The 19306-nt window shown below is 37.4% G+C and overlaps 1 protein-coding gene and 1 non-coding gene across 7 annotated transcripts in view; one reads left to right on the forward strand and one right to left on the reverse strand.

Annotated features, from left to right (window-relative positions):
- Positions 1-3933: 3933 nt before the first annotated feature.
- The window catches only part of LOC124605119 (dnaJ homolog subfamily B member 6-like), a 339599-nt gene continuing 324226 nt past the window's right edge, over positions 3934-19306 (reverse strand). For 5 of the 6 annotated variants that reach the window (XM_047136587.1, XM_047136588.1, XM_047136586.1 and 2 more), the window contains 5 exons: positions 17332-17441; positions 12607-12711; positions 11077-11256; positions 8441-8699; positions 3934-5628 (listed from right to left, as the gene is read on the reverse strand). In XM_047136587.1, the coding sequence (XP_046992543.1) occupies positions 5529-5628; positions 8441-8699; positions 11077-11256; positions 12607-12711; positions 17332-17441 (754 nt within the window). In that variant the 3' untranslated portion in view covers positions 3934-5528. The remainder of the gene's footprint in view (positions 5629-8440; positions 8700-11076; positions 11257-12606; positions 12712-17331; positions 17442-19306) is intronic. The other variant, XM_047136590.1, reaches the window with a different exon arrangement.
- On the forward strand, positions 6763-6837 carry Trnat-ugu. The gene has a single exon. It is a non-coding gene; the product is annotated as a tRNA-Thr (tRNA).

Raw genomic sequence — 19306 nt, forward strand, 5'->3', positions numbered from 1 at the left:
ACAACTGTCAACATGAGTAATTTACAAGCAGATATCCTCTGTGTAGTGAAGCAGCTTAAAACACTTCTGAAAAGCAAGACTTCTGGTCCAGATTATTCACCACTCAAGTTCCTTTCACAGTATGCCGATACAACAGCTCCACACCTAGGTCTCACACACATCCGCTATCTCGTAGAAAAATCCGTACCTAAAGACTAGAAACTGAAGAAGTCACACCAATACTCAAGAAAGGAAATAGGAGTAATCTGCTGAATTACAGACCCGTATCACCAACGTCGATATGCAGTAGGATTTTGGAACATGTACTGTGGATGAACATTATGAATTACCGTGAAGGAAATGATTTATTGACAAATAGCAAACATGGATTCATAAAACATCATTCTGGTGAAATACAACTAGTTCTTTATTCTACATCTACATGGTCACTCTGCAATTCACACTTAAGTCCTGGTCTGCAGTTCACACTTAAGTGATTGGCAGAGCATTCATCGAACCATTTTCATACTACTACTCAACCATTCCATTCTCGAATGGCACTTATGAAAAAGGAACGCCTAAATCTTTCCGTTCGAGCTCTGATTTCTGTCATTTTATTATTATGATCATTTCTCCATACATAGGTGGGTGTCAACAAAATATTTTCACATTCGGAAGAGAAAGCTGGAGATTGAAATTTCGTAAATAGATCTCGCTGCAAAGAAAACCGCTTTTGTTTCAGTGACTGCCACTCCAACTCACGTATTACATCAGTGACTGCCACTCCAACTCACGTATTACATCAGTGACACACTCACCCCTATTGCGCGATAACACGAAACGAGCTGCCCTTCTTTGCACTTTTTCGGTATCCTCTGTCAATCCTGCCTGGAAAGGATCCCACACTCTGCAGCAATATTCCAGCAGAGGAAGGACAAGTGTAATGTAGGCCGTCTCTTTAATGGGTTTGTCGCATCTTCTAAGTGTTCTGCCAACAAAGCGCAGTCTTCGTTTCTCCTTCCCCACAATATTATCTATGTGGTCTTTCCAATTTAGGTTGCTTGTAACTGTAATTCCTAGGTATTTAGTCGAATTGACAGCCCTTAGATTTGTGCGATTTATTGTATACCCAAAATTTATTGGATTTCTTTTAGTAGCTATGTGGATGACCTCTCACATTTCTTGTTTTGTGCCAATTGCCACTTTTCGCACCATACAGAAATTCTCTCAGGATCATTTTCTAATTGGAATTGATCGTCTGATGATTTTACTAGGCGATAAATTACAGCAAACAATCTGAGGGGGCTACTCAGATTATCACCTAGATCATTTATGTGAATCAGTAATAGCAGAGGGCCTATGACACTATCTTGCGAAACGCCAGATATCACTTCTGTTCTACTCAATTTACCGTCCATCACTACAAACTGTCACCTCTCTGAGAGGAAATCACAAATCCAGTCACACAATCGAGACGATACTCCATATACACGCAATTTGATTAGCAGGTGCTTGTGAGGAACGGAATTCTAGGAATAAGGAATCTATCTGAGATCCCTTGTCATGGGAATAAAGAGCTAGCTGTGTTGCACAAGAACGGTATTTTATGAATCCGTGTTGATTATGTATCAATAAGTCACTTTCTTCAAGGTGATTCATAATGTCTGAATACAGTATATGTTAGAAAATCCTACTGCAAATTGAGGTCAGTGATATGGGTCTGTAATTCAATGGGTTACTCCTATTTCCTTTCTTGAATATTGGTGTGACCTGTTTTACTTTCCAGTCTTTAGGAACAGACCTTTCGTCAAGTGAGCGGTTGTGTCTGTATACTCTGAAAGGAACCTGATTGATAGACCATCTGGACCGGAAGACATGCCTTTCTTAAGTGATTTGAGTTGTTTCGCAACACCTAAGATATCTACTTTTATGTCACTCGTGCTAACAGCTGTTCTGGTTTCGAATTCTGGAATATTTACTTCATCTTCTTTCATGAAGGAATTACAGAAAACTGTGTTTAGTAACTCCGCTTTAGTGGCACCATCATCAGTAACATTTCCATCGCTATCGCACAGTGACGGTATCGACTGTTTTTCGCCACTGGTGTACTTTACATGTGACCAGAATCTCTCTGGGTTTTCTACCATATTTTGAGACAATGTGTCATTGTGGAACCTATTGAAATTCTCGCGAACTGATGAGTGGTATTGACAGGGGACATCAACTTGATTCCATATTTCTAGATTTCCAGAAGGCTTTTGACATTGTTCTTCACACGAGACTTCCAATTAAATTGCATGCCTATAGAGTACCATCTAGAAGTGTGACTGGATTCGCGATTTCCTGTCAGAAAGGTTAAAGTTCTTAATAACTGACAAAGTTATTGAGTAAAACGAAAGTAATACATGACATTCCTCAAGGAAGTGCTGTAGAGCCTTTGCTGTTTCTGATCGACATAAGCAATTTAGGAGCAGTCCTCAGATTGTCTGCAGATGATGTGTTATTTACTGTCATGTAAAGCAATCAGATGATCAAAATGAATTGCAGAATGATTTAGACAGGACAACCGTACGGTGCAAAAGGTGGCAATTGACTCTAAATCATGTGCCCATCTACATGAGCACTAAAGAAGAACCTACTAAATTTCAGTTACACAATAAATCACACAAATCTGAAGGCTATAGGAATCACAGTTATGAACAACTTAAATTGGATCGATCACACAGATAATGTTATGGGGAAGGCAAACCAAAGACTGCAATTTTTTGGCAGAACACTTAGAAAATGGAACAGGTTTACCAAAGAGACCGCTTACGTTTGGTGTGTTCACCCTCTTCTGGAATACTGCTGTGCAATGTGGGATTCACATCAGGTAGTATTGACAGAGGACATAGAGAGAGCTCAAAGAAAGGCAGCTCATTTTGTATTATCATGGGGTGGCAGTTCCCCCCCCCCCCCCCCCTTCTGCAGCAGGACGACCTCATGAAACTAATCACGAACTTTCTCCTCAGAGTGAGAAAATACTCTGTTCGCACCCACCTATATAGTGAGAAATAATCATCATATAAAATAAGAGACCAGAATAAAGGTGGTTCGGTTCAATGAACTCTCTGCCAGGCACTGAACTGCGAATTGCAGAGTAACCCTGTGGATGCGAATGCTTTTCTGCTTTTATTCTTCAGCAATTCAAGTCATTTAAGCAAACTCCCACAGTTTAACCATGTCTGCGTATTCCGCGGGCTGCTGGTGGATTTCACATTGCAAATACTCTTTCCAATTACAAAATTTTGGATTAAAACTCACTATGAATGCCTGCGATCTACTTGCAGCAGGAACTTAGAAAAAAGACACACGAATTTGATGTGTGATAAAAAAGACACATGAATTTGATGTGTGATGACTAATAAGCATAGATTTTTCAAAAACACGCATAAACACCTTCCTTCCTATCATGTTACTCTACATTGCCATTACGCACCATTTGTCACCTTTTCTAACAGTAACTATGTATTAAGAAGCTAATGGCAATTATAGTTTATCGATTACTCCTAATTGTTTCTGAGATTACAATTTCTTACCATTTTTCCACCCTGTTCAGTCAACACGGACAATCCAACCTTTGTAAAGTTCTATTAAAAGAAAATATAGGGCTGGTCCTGTAATGTCAACCACAGTTTGTATGTCTTTGTAAAAAAGCAGAAATAATCTTTGACATTTATTCAGTATTTGTTGTGTGATCATTTACTATCTCGAAACAGCTCTCTGAATTTTCTTTACGAATCTGCAAGAATTGTAATGGCTGTTAACAACTTGGCTGTTAACAAAGAAGGATACATTTTCCTAAACATTCTTACAATGGAGGACACAGCACCATTCTGCAATATCTGTACTTAAAAAAAAATATATCTGTAAAGATCCATTTAGTGCACAATTTTTGGAGAAAGGAGACCGGTATTGTTACTAAACATTGTTTATTTTTACTCTTACATAATACAACGCACAAAATTAAAAAGAAATATCGCCATCCACCCAAGCGTAGGGTAATGTTTCTACATTAAATATGACATTCACTCTGGCCAAGTTTCACCTTAAGTACTTAAAATTCATTTTACAAAATACAAAACACTATTCCTGGTTTCTCAGGAACTGCCTCTAGTAAACAATCAAAAAACAGGAACATTCTCTCTTAACTGAATAACGTTAATGAACTCAAACTATCACTCTCACAATTCATACTGCATTATAACTAAGATCATAATCATTAAATCACAGAGTGCAGAATTCAACAATTATGTTTAAGTAAGCTAGATGAAAATATCTTGAAGCTTCAATGAGTTAAATTAAGAAGTCTTTTGTTCACTGACAATATTACTTCATTCTTTCTTACTTCATGTACTGTCATTTGTGATCTCCAGTAAATCAATATGGCTCACATTTGCCTTAAAACATGAAGAGAAGCAGTGTAGTCCTCTCAGGAAATCACTCAAAAATTGAGCAGTTGATCCTAAATTTAGAAAATGGCACAGATTGCAGAGGAATGTTGTATACGAAATACCCAATTATTTTAATACATTCTCAGACAACAAATGATATTTACAATGCTAATATGAATGCTGGCAGATTTTTATAATATTAAAACAGCTATCATGTCATTTGCAAGAAACTATCAAGCAATGGCATGAGTGGGAGGAGAAGTGTGGTATGCACACAGATTACACAAATGTAGTACATCTAACATTTTATGAAACACTGATAAGTTCTTTACATAATAGCTATAATGCCAATCAACAGTGACAAGGATATTTAACAGCACACGAAATTATAATACAGTAACAACAACTTTAACAAGCTTGAGATAAGCCATTTTACATCCAAAATGTCGAACATTTTTTCTGTACATATTTAATCTAATCATAGTTCAGCCCACCTGTTCATGTCCTGTGAAGAATTTACTCTGCTACTTTCTTTCTTCTGGTGGTATTAGAATGTTGTGTGCTTGTTATATTCTGTGCCAGTTCACAATCACAAAGACAAGAATCAGTTTCAAGGCTTCTTTAATGTTACAATAATGATACCACTTATTTGAGAATCCACAGATTACAACAATAATTTATACAGTTTGTTCATAATAGCACATGTGCAAAACTACAATGTGACTCAAGTGAACAAAAATTTTTATCGGTCATCAATTCTTTTTACTACTGATGAAACTTACCACTGAATAGAGTTAGAAACAGTACGAAGATCATATACTTTTACGCTACAGAAATGAATCAAAGGGGAAAATAATGGTAGACAGAAATACAATGTCACACATTTGCCTCAAGAATCCACAACAAGAAGAGTCTGTTTAAAAGTGAGTTTGGAAACTCCAAAATGGCAAGTTTCATGTCAGTCACTTGTTTATTCAGAAATTGATGTGTAGATGGATAAGTATTTATTTCACATAAACTCATCAATAGTTCTATCTGTCTTATACCACCATCAAATAATTTTAACTTGTAAATTTATCAGTCCATCACATTTCACTCAGTTCAGGTTCCACCACTTCAACTCTGCGTGAGTGCCTGAGGAACACCATTGACAGTCTTTGAAGTTAGGGTGTCATTTTCATACACCATGACAGTCTCTCTTCCATTTTCTACAATCCTAGAAGAAAAACAAAATTACCTGCATTTATGTGTTTATCATAAATTAATTAAATTGCAGTTGATATAAATTATCATGTGTTAAATCGAATAATGAAGTCCAGAAATATTATGTGCAGCCACTTAACAAAAAATAGCTTTTTGAGATGTGAATAAAGGAACCTGGATCAAAGACTATTGCTGAAACAACAAAGAACAGATTCAATTCTAAATAAATGGTAAATATATTGTCTTCTGCATGGTAACACAAGGTTGCTTTTTATTAGAAACTTTTGTTGAGTATAATCATTAAGCTAAACCTCGAGTAAATTTTCTGAAACAAACCTCAAGTTTCACTTCTTATTTGCACTGTGATTTTAAGTATTATAATTATCTTATTCCCCTAAAAATAGGTTTTCTTAGTCTTCATCTCATTTAACTGAAAAGACACACACTTTTCCTGAATTCTGTACTTTTGTTATATTTCATGAGTGGGACAAGACAATTTGATTGAAAGTGCTTTAAGATTTGTACTTCTTAATGTCTTCTTTTACCCTTGGAATGATGAATTACACAAACTTTTCTGATTGACAAAATAAGTGTACCGATAGATATAAGGAATTTCTAGTAATTCAATATCAGAATAAAAATTTGACTCCCCTAAAATTTGTAAGACTTAACAATAACCTTTCAAAAATTTTCATGAAGACCTGAACACTAGGCTAGTATGGTTCAGGTTCACTGGCAATATCTTCATGATCTGGACTCAGGGCCAGGACACCCATCTTTGTTCCTTCACAACCTCAACACCTTCTCTCCCATCTGTTTGACGTAGTCCTCCTCAACCCAGTGTGCCACCTTCCTAGATGTTACCACCCCCTCTCTGATTATGCTTATATGGATATTGTGTCAAAAGAACAGACACCATATCCATTTAAATATATAATCCTGACAATACCGGCCATGACCTCCTCCTCCTGTGCGGATGCACACTTATTCCCCGAACTCTTATGGGACTTGGACAGAATGTCTTCCACGAGTAATGTATGTGTTGGGGTGGGACACTACGACTGTAGTGTGTGGACATACAAGGTGAGAATGTGAGTCTCGCGGGAGATGTGCGTGAGATAGTCCCTGCAGTCACACTATCTTCTGTGCCCTCGGTGGCTCAGATGGATAGAGCGTCTGCCATGTAAGCAGGAGATCCCGGGTTCGAGTCCCGGTCGGGGCACACATTTTCACCTGTCCCCGTTGATGTATATCAACGACCGTGAGCAGTTGACGGTATTAATATAATTCGAATTCCTCTCTGATTGCTCCATCTGCACCTCTGGCCACATTAAGCCCACTGACAGTACCTGCATTTCGACAGCTATCATCCCCTTCACACCAAGAAACCTCTCCCATACAGCCCAGCCAGTTGGGAACCACATATCTGCAGTGACAATAACTCTTTTTCTCAGTATGCTGAGGGTCTCACCAAAGCCTTCATAGACAGGCACAACCCCCAGACCTAGTCGGCAAACAGATCTCTCATGCACTTACCCCACACACCCCGAATCCTCCCACCAGCCCCAAGAACCAGCCACACAAACAAGCGTCCCCATCATCATCATCATCATCATCATATCATCATCATCATCATATCATCATAATCATCATCATCATCATAGTCCATCCCTATACCACTCCCAATCCCAACCCTTTGCCACAAGGATCACATCCCAAGTTCAAGACCTGCCCAATCCACCCACCCAGCACTTCCATTTCCACTCCTGTCACAGGTTTACCCTACCCCATCAGGGACCGGGTCATCTGTGAAAGTGGCCATGTCATTTACCAGCTCAATCATAGCAGAGCTCTTTATACTGGTATGACTGCCAACCAGCTGTCCACCAGGATAAATTGCCACCACAAAACTGTGACCAAGAACAAGGTAGATCACCCTGTGGCACAAGATGCATCTGAACATAACAAACTGCTTCACTACCAGAGCCATCCAGACCCTTCCCTCCACCACCAGCTTTACTGAACTGCGCAGCTGGAAGTCGTCATTACAACGCATTCTCTGCTCTCTTATTCATTTTGGGCTCAACCTACAGTAACATACTGTCACAACACCCTCCACCCAACAGTTTCCAACCCCCTGTTATATCATCATCTCCTCACTCTCTTCTCCCACCTTGTTTATTTGCCACCCTCTGCCAATGCACCCACCCATTTTTCCCCACTCCTCTCAAAAGGAGCTCCTTTTTTCTGCACCTCCCCGCCCTACAACCTACCGACACTGCGCTTGCTGGTATTCTAATAGCTGCGCACTCTACCAGACAGTGTTCATTTCTCTCCTCACCCCCACACTACCATCCCTTCCCCTTCCCCACCCTCTCCAGGTTGCCTGCATCTCACGTAGTAGTCGCATTCCGGCCCGATATGCTGGAGTTGGCAGTCACATGTTGCATGGGGTATGCTTGCTTAAGCGTGTGAATGGTGCGTGCCTCTCTTTTGCTGATGAAGGCTGTGGCCGAAAGATTTATGAAGTGTGTTTTCTTTATGGTAACAATCAGTCTGTTTTTTCCTAGACTGTTGACACATCAAAATTAGATCTCTAAACAAAAATTTTCTGGTACCATTACTTAAATGGGAACTAAGGAAATTTACCTATGTGGGTTGCTCTCATGCTAACGAAAGTTTTCAATTGTCAGTGCTGCAGCATAAAGAAAGGACACTTCTTTTTATCTTCATAAAAATTATTATTTTTATCCTCTATTGTTTTATCTAGATGTATGCACCCACTTCTGAGTACTGAAAGTGGTTTACATACACAATGCACTTACTTTTTAGTTGTTATCTTTTTGCCATTTATGAAGCGTGTGGAGGTAGATGTCCTTTTGACAGCAGCTCCACTGCCAGCCCCACCACCCATATTTGAACTGCTGAGTGATGTGAATGATGTAAAACCAGAATTTCCATCCATTCCAAAGAAATCATCTATCTGAAAGCCACCCAGCTGCAGTCCAAATGGGCTGAAGAAGCTCGATGTTATGCTGTTGTTGCCACCATTGCGATTTCCTCTGCGTGTACCATGGTCCATGCCTGCAGTTACACAGTTCTAGCATTTAGAAGTGACATAATCAAATATGCCATGCAGAAAATAACAAAAATACACCACCATGATCCTTCTAACTATGAAACTTGGATCATTACCTGTTGCTATGAAAAGTATAAAGCATGATATTTTTATAATTTTCATGCCTGACTTTAGAATTTTATGAAGTAAAAAATTTCTTTAAGCAATAGATTAAGTTTATGATGGCTATTATGAATTCTCTATACTATCTCAAGCTCAAACGTCAGATTACTTCTACTTGTGCAAATGCAAAATGCCACATTTATAAGAATGAAGCTATAAAACCTCTAACAGAAAAACCTGAACGAGACAATTTTTGTTTTTAAACATGCTGAAAAATTTGTGTCTGTGGGCAATCATCATTTTAGGCTTTTATGTTGTCTGCTTCATGGAAATCTGTTCTCATTCTCCACCAGGGCGAGTTTAAAGCCCATGTGACACAAGCCGCACTTGGGGCGCTAAGTTGGTAGGGCTTCCAAAGGCACTACAACTGTGACAATTCTACACACAAAGTATCACAATTAGTTGTGGCCACATGGGGTGCTAAACTGAGAGGAGTGCCAGAGCAGCTGAAGTGCAAGACTGGTACACAGGGCAAACCACTATTAGTAGCTAAAACTGGCACATGCGGAAGTGTGTAAGGGGAGAGAGTGGGCACAAAATGATTAGTCACTTTTGTGGAAAAATCTTCTCAAACCAGCCCTGTTCTCAACACTTGCAAATAGAAAATTTTTGTGGAAGCCACTTACTGTTATTCCGAACAGGGTTCTAATGGAAGTGACACACCTGTGCCTTTCTCCTGTTAATAGCACGATACTACTAATTAGTGGACAGGCAGAAGTGAAAATTATGGAGATGTTAAGAACCTAGCCCGACAGCAAAGGTATTGCCTGTTGTACCACTTCTGAAGAATTCTATGCATATTTAAAAAATTACTTATCGCTACATACTGCTGGTTGTAGCATACATACTACCAATCTCTGGCATCACCTGCACTACACACAGTACCCATTGTAATCCGTGTTCACGTCAAATGCCACAGAACACGTTTTATTTGATTTACTTGATTGGCTTTGCTTATCAGATGCAGGCCGCCTCAGATATTCTTTTCCCCAATATCCTAGTGTGAAATCATTAACAAATGAATAGACGAACTTATTTCACAGAATTGTGCCTGCAAGATAAAGCTTTCCAACTGGCACGTAAATAAAAAGAGAAAGGAAGAGGCCAATGTATTTCCCAAAACTTCACTGAGCTCCACTTATGAAGATTAGGCAAATATTTTCATCAGAATTTTTCTTTAATCCATTTCTGTCTTACTGATCTGCCCCTAATTATCAATGTTTCCAAAGCACGCAATGTTTGTGCTTTGATTAATGTGTGGTAGTTTTTGGGTTTTGCATTCAGAGATACTGAGTTGTTCTTGTTTTACTTCATTTAAGATTTAAGCCTGACATATTTTTCACTGGATATAAACATTTATATATCTGGGATATATTGTCAGACTGAATTACTATGGATTATCCACCAAGGTACTGAGTTTTTCTTCTAAATGGGTCTCCAGTTATGAGATTTGGAGTCCAGTTTTGTCTGCAATTTCTTGAAGTTTTTCTCAGGGTTTCATCACTTCTTTTCTATTTTGGAGAGGACTGCTACGTCATCTGGAAAGACCTAGCACCACACAAGAAATTACATGTAGTCTGCCAATACATTTTTTCTTAGATCATGATTACTTTTTTCCAACAGATGTTCATCAGGATAGACTATCCCCACATTTTTTTACCTTCCGTTTCATTATCAAACGGTTCACAATTTTTTTAAACTTTTGACATCATGATAGTTACTGTCTCTTTTACCTATTATTTTACTTTACTACTTCTCTTCATGGCTCATGTGATGTTTAACATATCTTGTAGGCCTGCTGAAAATTTAAAGAACATGATGCATCTGTGTGTCATGTATTATGAAAACCAGGATGCTGTGTTACAGAAAGAAACTGTCCTCCCCCTCCACAAGGTAATTTTAATTTAAAAATTAATGCTGTGGATGATTATTTAGTCCAGCAAGTGGCATTTTGAAAATTTTAAGTCATCATTGTCAGGCAAGGAAACTATGCATAGAAGATGGAAAATGGACTATTATTATTATTATTATTATTATTATTATTATTATTAAGAGATTACACCAGAGCTGCATTTATGCATGATTTTGAAATGTGTCCTCAAAATTACACATATATCATGTCCTAATTTCGATAAGTTTACTTGATTATTGCTATCATATTACACTATACCACAAAAAAAGCTGTTGGTAATTGCATTCCATCAAAGTTTTAATACTTGCCTCCAAAAACATCTTGGAACGGTGAACTGCCAAAGAATTCTCTGAAGACGTCTTCGGGATCTCGGAATGTAAATGGAAAAGCAAAATTTGGATCAAAGAAATCATCATGCCGGCCTCTGGATCTTCCTCCTTGGCCAAGACCTTCTTTACCATACTGATCATACACACGGCGTTTCTTCTCTGGAACAACATTGACAGAACAATGCAGTACACACAAACCAGCTAATCATTATAAAGCTAGAATACCCGCAATACATGCATTTTGTATGCGATTTATTTTAATGTATTTTCATTGACATCTCATTAAACTAAGTAATTCCAAGATAAATCAATACTGAAGAGGTATTTACATTTTACTCTGATGTACAATATAATATGAATTTAATACTATGTAAGGCATTATGAAAATGATGTTAATATTAGCAGATTAGTAAAAGCTGTTTGATATCCAGCAACACACATGCATCAACACCAAGGTAAAACAAAAAATATTTATCTTCCTCCTCCACATTTCATCACAGCATTATAGCCATAAATGCTGGCAAAACCAAACTGTTACGGTATTTCATGGTACATAAAACAAATGACAAGGAAATAACAGGTTAAGAAGAGTGATTCATGGGTGAAGTTCAACATTTCTCATTACTTATGAGCAACATGTTCATTATTGGAATTACTTCTTATATCCACACGTTCAAAATAGGATAATTAATTTAGAAGTGTAACAATAATGCAAAATTTTCTAATTTTCAGTTATAAGCTTGTAATAAAGAGGATGTCTGCAACTTACAAGTGTTGCCAAGAACTGAAGAGTCCTAGTGTGTCAGACTTAAACAGAGAAGTAGTATATAGTGCAAATGCTTATGTAGCACAAACATTTTGTAACAGCTGTTCTGACTGTAGACAATCCTTGCAAAGATAGAGGGATGTATCAGGCACGATCCTTACCGACACATTTAAACAATTTCACACACTACCTGTAATGAACTGAACTTTTTACATTTTTACTGCTCACTAACTGATTTTGCCAGCAGTTTATATAACAGGGAAGAGGCAGAAAGTTAGAACTGCTCACATTTGATTTCTGCTATGGGGAAATTTTTTCCATTTATTTAAAGAATTTAGCTTTTTTTAAGTAGCATACACACAAGTGTTCGTACTACATATTAATTGCCATGATACCATATGATCCCAGAAAAAGGTTTAAATTAAATAGCATATTTACCAGTAATAAAATCTTACTTGAAGCAATTATTATCTGTGCCTTCTCACTTATCAACTAATTCCCTCCACTGAAGCCAAATTTAAGCATAGATGACTATGAAAGGGATAGGACTCCGATATACTAGAATTTAAAAGTAAGGCAATACCATCCCTGATATTTTTATGTGGATTTCAAAGATGTTAGGCTGTGGGAAAAACACCATTTTGTGGTTAGAAATCAGATCTACTGAAAAAGAAATCATATTAATTGATTAGCAATGGGAGATGGTGTTTTAAGCACTCTGAGATCTTAAAAATAAGAAATACCGAAGAAACGACGGAAAGGTGTCTCAAAAAACCCTCCAATATTGAAGCTTCGTGGGGACCTTGCTGATGCCTTCTGTCTCTGGTCGTACACTCGCCGTTTTGATTCTGCAGTGAATATGAGGAAAGAAGATTACTTTCACAAGCCATTTACACAAAAATTCGCTCTCTCACCATGGCTTTGAGAATCTGGTTAGTTTCACATGTATTCAAACAGTTAAATGTTCAAAATAGGTTAAACCAGAGCAACACATGAGAAAAGTTAACACAGGTAAATGCCATTCCAGTTACCATCTTCCCACTGCCTCAGGTATTAGCATTTGCAGCAACAATTGTGGAAATGGCTTGTAAAAAATTTTAAAAAAGAAAAACATTGTGATGCTAGATTCTCCCACTTCTCAGATTTCAAATTGTAGCCTGTTGCAAAACAATCAAGTAATTCCAGTTGTGTTGAAAGTTGTTAAAATATAGCAATGTACATGCAACAATATATATGTATTTTAACAAATCTCATCAACCTCTCAAAAGTAAAGCCTGTCCACGTACACTAGTTAGTCGTCAAGTTTTTCTTTATGCAAGTTGCAAGAGTATGTGGCTTACTACTGTATTATTTGCTGCCATTTACTCTACTGCCTCTTACAAGGTGCAAGACTGGCTGTTTTTTTTTTTTTTTTTTTTATATTCTGAAGAAATAATTTTAATGGAACAACTTAAATAATCAAGGAGTGTGGGATTATTTCTATCAACTGTAGTATTTTTGTAAGCCACAGATTTAAAAATAAAAGGAATTCACTAGTACAAATAGTGGGTACCTTACTAAAATTGTGATATAAATTACCCTACAAGCCTTGTGAAAATGTGCAGCAGCAGAGAAAGCCATTGTAGATACTATATGAAAAATGCACATAAAACAAAACTGTTTGTATGACAAATGCAACAACTGCTTAATGATGTAAGTAGTCAAAACTGGAAATATCAAGCTCCTGACAACACAAAGCAAGTGGAAAAAATAAAAAATCTCACTGGCCTGATTTCAGGCAAGCACATCATCTCCCTGTTTAATATTTGTCCATAAATTATTCTTCCAATTATTAAGATTACCTTAGCTTTTACTTAGGCTGCCTGTTTGATCTCTCCAACATGCCTGGAAGTGTGTCCCATGTTACTATCAATCTGATCATAATTGCACAATTCAAAGAGTAGGGCTTTTTTCAGTTATACTGATGGAAATGATTCAGTATCTCATAATGCTAATAAAAAATCCAGGATGGAATAATAACAATTATGAAAAGCTTATCTTGTTATTCAAGGTACTGAAGGTATGTTAAATCACAGGCAGCACAACAAGAGAGTACTGTATGTTGCGCCTGTCTGCCACTCAACATTTTTGTGTGGTGTGAAGCAATCTATCCTTTTCATAATGTTGTTATAATGCTAAAATAGCAATAAATGTAGAAAAAGTATGTAGCACTGGTTGAAATTAGGCCGTGAGGGCAAATCATGATCCGTGCTTCGATATCTCAGTTTGTGTAGCACTTGCCCACTAAAGGCAAATGTCCCAGGTTTGAGTCCTGACCCAGCACACTGTTTTATCTGCCAAGAAGGTTCAAATCAGTTCACACTCCACTGAAGAGTGAAAAATCATTCTGGAAGAAATACAATTCCAGCAAAGAAATAAAAAAATAGGAAAGGATTAGGTAATGTCATTTGGCAATCTACTGAGTATCGTTCTGTGAACTTTATGTTCTCTATACTGCTGAACATACCGCATGGTTTCTCACGATGGCACAATATTTGTTGCACACGTAGTAGATGACAAATATCAGTCTGCCAAGAATAAACGAAATATACACACACACACACACACACACACACACACACACACACACACACACACACACACTTATCTCAGTGCTGTGCTTCACTGGAAGGTAAATGGTAGGGTAACTTTACATAAAATGACACTTAAAAATAATCACTATAGAAGACTGATAGCATCCAGCCAAGTTAATAGATTACAATACAGTTATATTCTGAAAATAGGCTATGATTGTTTAGTAACTGACATGCACAGTACAAAATGTAACTCATTTGCCATTTGCCAAATTAAAATTGACATTTTTTCTTCAAGTCTGATATGCAGTACAATTCAAATTATTATTGTTGTTTCTGTCATTAACACAAAAAACCTGACAGCCTGTTTCAAGATTCTGCTTCCTGCAAAGTATTTTTCCATATTATCAGCAATATATGTGACATATAAAATCAAGTCCTGTCATACGGTAGTGACGAGTTTCCTTATATCTCAAAGGAAATTTATGTGACCAGTGAAAAATACAAAATGGATAAAGTTTCTTCTTTTTACAAGGAACACTTTATTTTAGAAAAAACAGACACACACACACACACACACACACACAGGTTAATTTATTTTTCCCCTTGAGACTTCTTACTTGAATCTACACTTTTAAGGAAACAACCATTTGGCAGTCCTTTTTAAAACTATATTTCAAAATAACAGACTGTTTTTATTGTTTCTCTTAAACTTCCTATACAGTTACAAGTTTTCATTGAAGTCTTCTTACATAAATGCCAAGAATAAAGACATGTTAAAGATCCCAAGAAGCAAGAAAAGTAAATTGGACGTTTTTGCATGATACATAACTTTTGTTTCTCTTAACAGAACAGTCAAATAGAATCTATGGACACCAAATTAAATCTAGTAAACAATGTGTCACTATGAGAAACAGCATTTCAGAGTAAGCTTTGGCTGGGATGAGGTTGAGAGAGCAACATTTTTATTAAGTCAGAACAATGTATCAAAAACTCACTGTGTTTGAAACATAAAATAATGAAGAAATTCTACATTTGCTACGAGACACGTTAAACTGGAAATTACACCTTGTTCTGTCATATTAAGGCAAAACTGTCATCATGCCAAATGTTCGTTTGATCATCATACTTCTTTACAAGGCATTATTGAAGGTGGTATATACCCCTGACCTCCAAAAGGGAGGAATATGCAGTGTAATGTGGACTTCAAATGCAGCTTAGCATTTTCATACTAACAAATCATTACTACTGGTAAAAGAAGTAAGATAGAAGACAATAAGTTCAATGAGATCAAATCCCGGACCTTTGGATATGTACAATATTGCAGTGCCTGTATTCTCCGGAAGTACGATCCAATATTGACAATATGGTTGACAACATACCGAAGTTTGGGTCTGGCCATGAGGCGTACTTTGATAACCTAATGGAAAGGTGACTGCTCATGGTTAGCAGGAAATTTGGGTTCAAGTTCCAGTCCGGCACCAATTTTCATTATTGTCATTCTATTATAAAGCCTATGATTGTTCACTACTAATGCATTTCATGTATTTTGGATATAAAGACTGCCACCTACCCAATGAGCCAATGAACCACTGAGTCGTGTACATTTATACTGAGTGAATAAGGGATGACAACAGATCATGTTAGTATGATGGTGAAAGTTGATGGCTCCTGATCTTTTCAAGAGACTGATAAACAGTTTGAACTGAAGACATGTGCCTAACCAACAGCTTGCATTTCCATGCTATATCTGCTTATCTTGGAACACTTAAATGGAACAGACACAAACGTAATTTCATATATATTTGTTTTAAAGAGAACTCATATGCTGGTGAAATGATTCCTACTTGATGATGTGTGTGCACTGAGTGTACAGATGCAAACACTAATGCAGAATCTCTGCAGTTTGTGGATCTGGGGAAAAACTGCATCAGTTCAATGAAACAAGTATAGCTATTATTGAACCTGAGAGCACAACAAGTCAGTGGATGTTATGAGAGCATCTGTGGCACTTCACAGCAACTGTAGACGCCTTCTCACAAAAGTATCTGAAAAGACAAGTCAGCATTGTGCGTTATGTGATAGAAGGTTATTATTTCGATATCTCCCCATCAGGTATTACGAACAGAAGAAAATTGCGCTAAGACATTTTCTGTGTAGTGAAACAGAACTTTTTCTGGTGAAGGTATGTGCACACACTCCCCTTGACACACAGCTACCATAAAACTGTCATGTGTTTCCACAGCTCACTTTTCAGAAAAATAACAATTTATGACAACTATGGGATAAAATTGTCTGAAATATGTACTAGAATGACAAATTAATATAGTTAACACTGAGAAAGAAGTAATTGTACACCATCTAAAGGCAGTCAAGAAACTGAAGGTCTACAGAACATCACGATGATGGAGTTCTACATGCAAAAATAAAATTTGTCTAGTGCAGTTTGCAGCAAATCACTTTAAATTATGTTATCAGTTGAAGGAGGATGATAACTGAACAAAGATTTGTATTTTATGTGCCTCCAAAATTTTTCAGTTCATTACAAATTCCAATGTTCAAAGGAAGCTACATCACAAGAGTGAAGACCTAGAAAGTTATTGCCAATTTAATATTTGACATTTAGACTAAATGCTGTCCTTCAAAGTTACGTCGAAAAGTGTGTTACATGTGTCTATTATCGGTACATGCAAAAATCCCATGATTCATGCTAGTATAATTTGAGAACAAACTACTAATATCTATTGCAGCTTTAGAAGGTGAAAGAACATCACACCGGCTCTCTCATATAGATCTTTCTTCTATAGCATAGCCTTAAGTCTAACAAATTGAAATAACATGCGAACTGTTACACAAAAATATTTTGTACAATGTTTTAAACAACAGGATACTTACCATCTGATAAAACTTCATAGGCTTCTGATATTTCTTTAAACCTCTTTGTGGCTTCCTCCATGTTGTTTGGATTTTTGTCCGGATGCCATTTCAAAGCCAATTTCCGGTACCTGATGATCATATAACCAAAGCAAGCTACAGCATTACAGAACAACAATGATTTCTAATATGAATTAAAAAAGATAAAAATCAAAATGTTGCGAAGCCTTTTCTTTCAATAATATACAGAAGCAATGTTTACAGGGAAGGAGACAAGGGACATTTGTGAACAATAAGAACCCTTAGTATAAGCAAGAGAAGAAAACTTTGAGCTCTGTGTATAACGAGATGGAATGGAGGAGGGAGATTGTGGATGAAAATTGGGTCACAAGGAAAAACAGGGAAGGAGTAACAAACAGATTCAAAGGGAGGGAGGAGGGAGGACATTGTGCGAGTGTAACATAGAGAGAGAGAGAGAGAGAGAGAGAGAGAGAGAGAGAGAGAGAGAGAGAGAGAGAGAGAGAGAGAGAGAGGGGGGGGGGGGGGGGGGGGGAAGGAGTATCTTGCAAAATATACTTTCTCCGGTTACCCTTCCATTAGGAATGTGGGTGCGTTCAACAACTGTTTTACGACTTTCAAATGATAGAGCACAGCAATCAGTCGTCCTTTTCTTGCAGGTTTTATTTGGCAAATCTAGATTTCAGCTAGTGCCTAGCCATTACCAATGCATCATTTCATAGTATCAATGCACATTCTAGTACATCAGTCCCCTATTGTTCAGGCTTCTTCTTTGAAGAAACAACTGTAACAGAAGGCACTATCCAAAATCTGTATTTGCCGAATAAAGCCTGCAAGAGAAGGCCAACTGACTGCTGAGCTCTATCATTTGAAATAACTTTCTACTAGAAACGGCAACCATTAGCATAGGTGCAAGTACCTGGAGATAGAACAGCACCTAACAGTATGCTAAAATAGAAGTACGGCACGGAATCTCAATGCACTATAATTGTGTTGAAGTACTGATACGTAGTGCACCTGCATACTACATATTAACCAATGAAGCCACTAAAATGAGAAAAAGTTTCACACATTGCCAGAAGTCCTCCCTGCTAATTGTAGTTTCCAACAAGCTGCCACAGTGAACAGTTACTTTCTTATTGCAGCACAATTAGACCACAAGTAGAAAGGTTACCACTGCGAAGTAAACAATACCATACTGTGCTTTCGTTTGTTAGAGTCACTCCAGTGGATCTGACAAGGTTAATGACAGCTGTTTATAGTCATTTGTACCAATGGGGGGCAATTTTTAGCACTGGGTCAAGCAGTATGAAGAATCCAAATTTTTTTTTAACATCCATACTCATCACACATAAGAAGGAATGGATGCACAAGGGGTGGGAGGGGGAGGCGAGAATTTGAGGGGAGGGGAGGGGGGGGGGCGAGAATTTGAGAGGTGGGGGGGGGGGGGGGGCGAGACAGGCCATTCAACATACAAAAAACTAAAAGTAAGCAAAGGTTTCTATTTATTTCTTTCTAATATAGAATGGGAAATACTGAACTATACGAATATAAAGATGCAGCTTCTGTAACTGAAAATGGGATAGATTATTCGAACATTTTAGATCTAGAGCACCTGTATTGAAAATCAACAGGAATTTATTGGAGATTCCAGTATGAAGAATGTGTAATGGTAGTACGAGTCCAAATTTTCAGTAGTGGACGACTATGAAGGAATGAGTGAGTTAGAAGCAAGCACTGCATCTCTCACATTCTGCCACAATAGGTGGCCTGCCTTTCCTATCCTAAGAAGACTTTCACTGAAGTGCATCACTTGTGCACAAGTAAACAAATGGCACAATACGTATGTTGGATGGAATACTAGTAGACATTACATAATGACTCAAATATTTTAGTCTCCACTGACATGTCACATTCTTTGTGACGCTTGTAGTAAGTAGGTGGAATTCTCAAGTTCAGAATCTAAAACCAAATGTTA

Source organism: Schistocerca americana, chromosome 3 (assembly GCF_021461395.2).
Source record: "Schistocerca americana isolate TAMUIC-IGC-003095 chromosome 3, iqSchAmer2.1, whole genome shotgun sequence".
Taxonomy (NCBI): domain Eukaryota; kingdom Metazoa; phylum Arthropoda; class Insecta; order Orthoptera; family Acrididae; genus Schistocerca; species Schistocerca americana.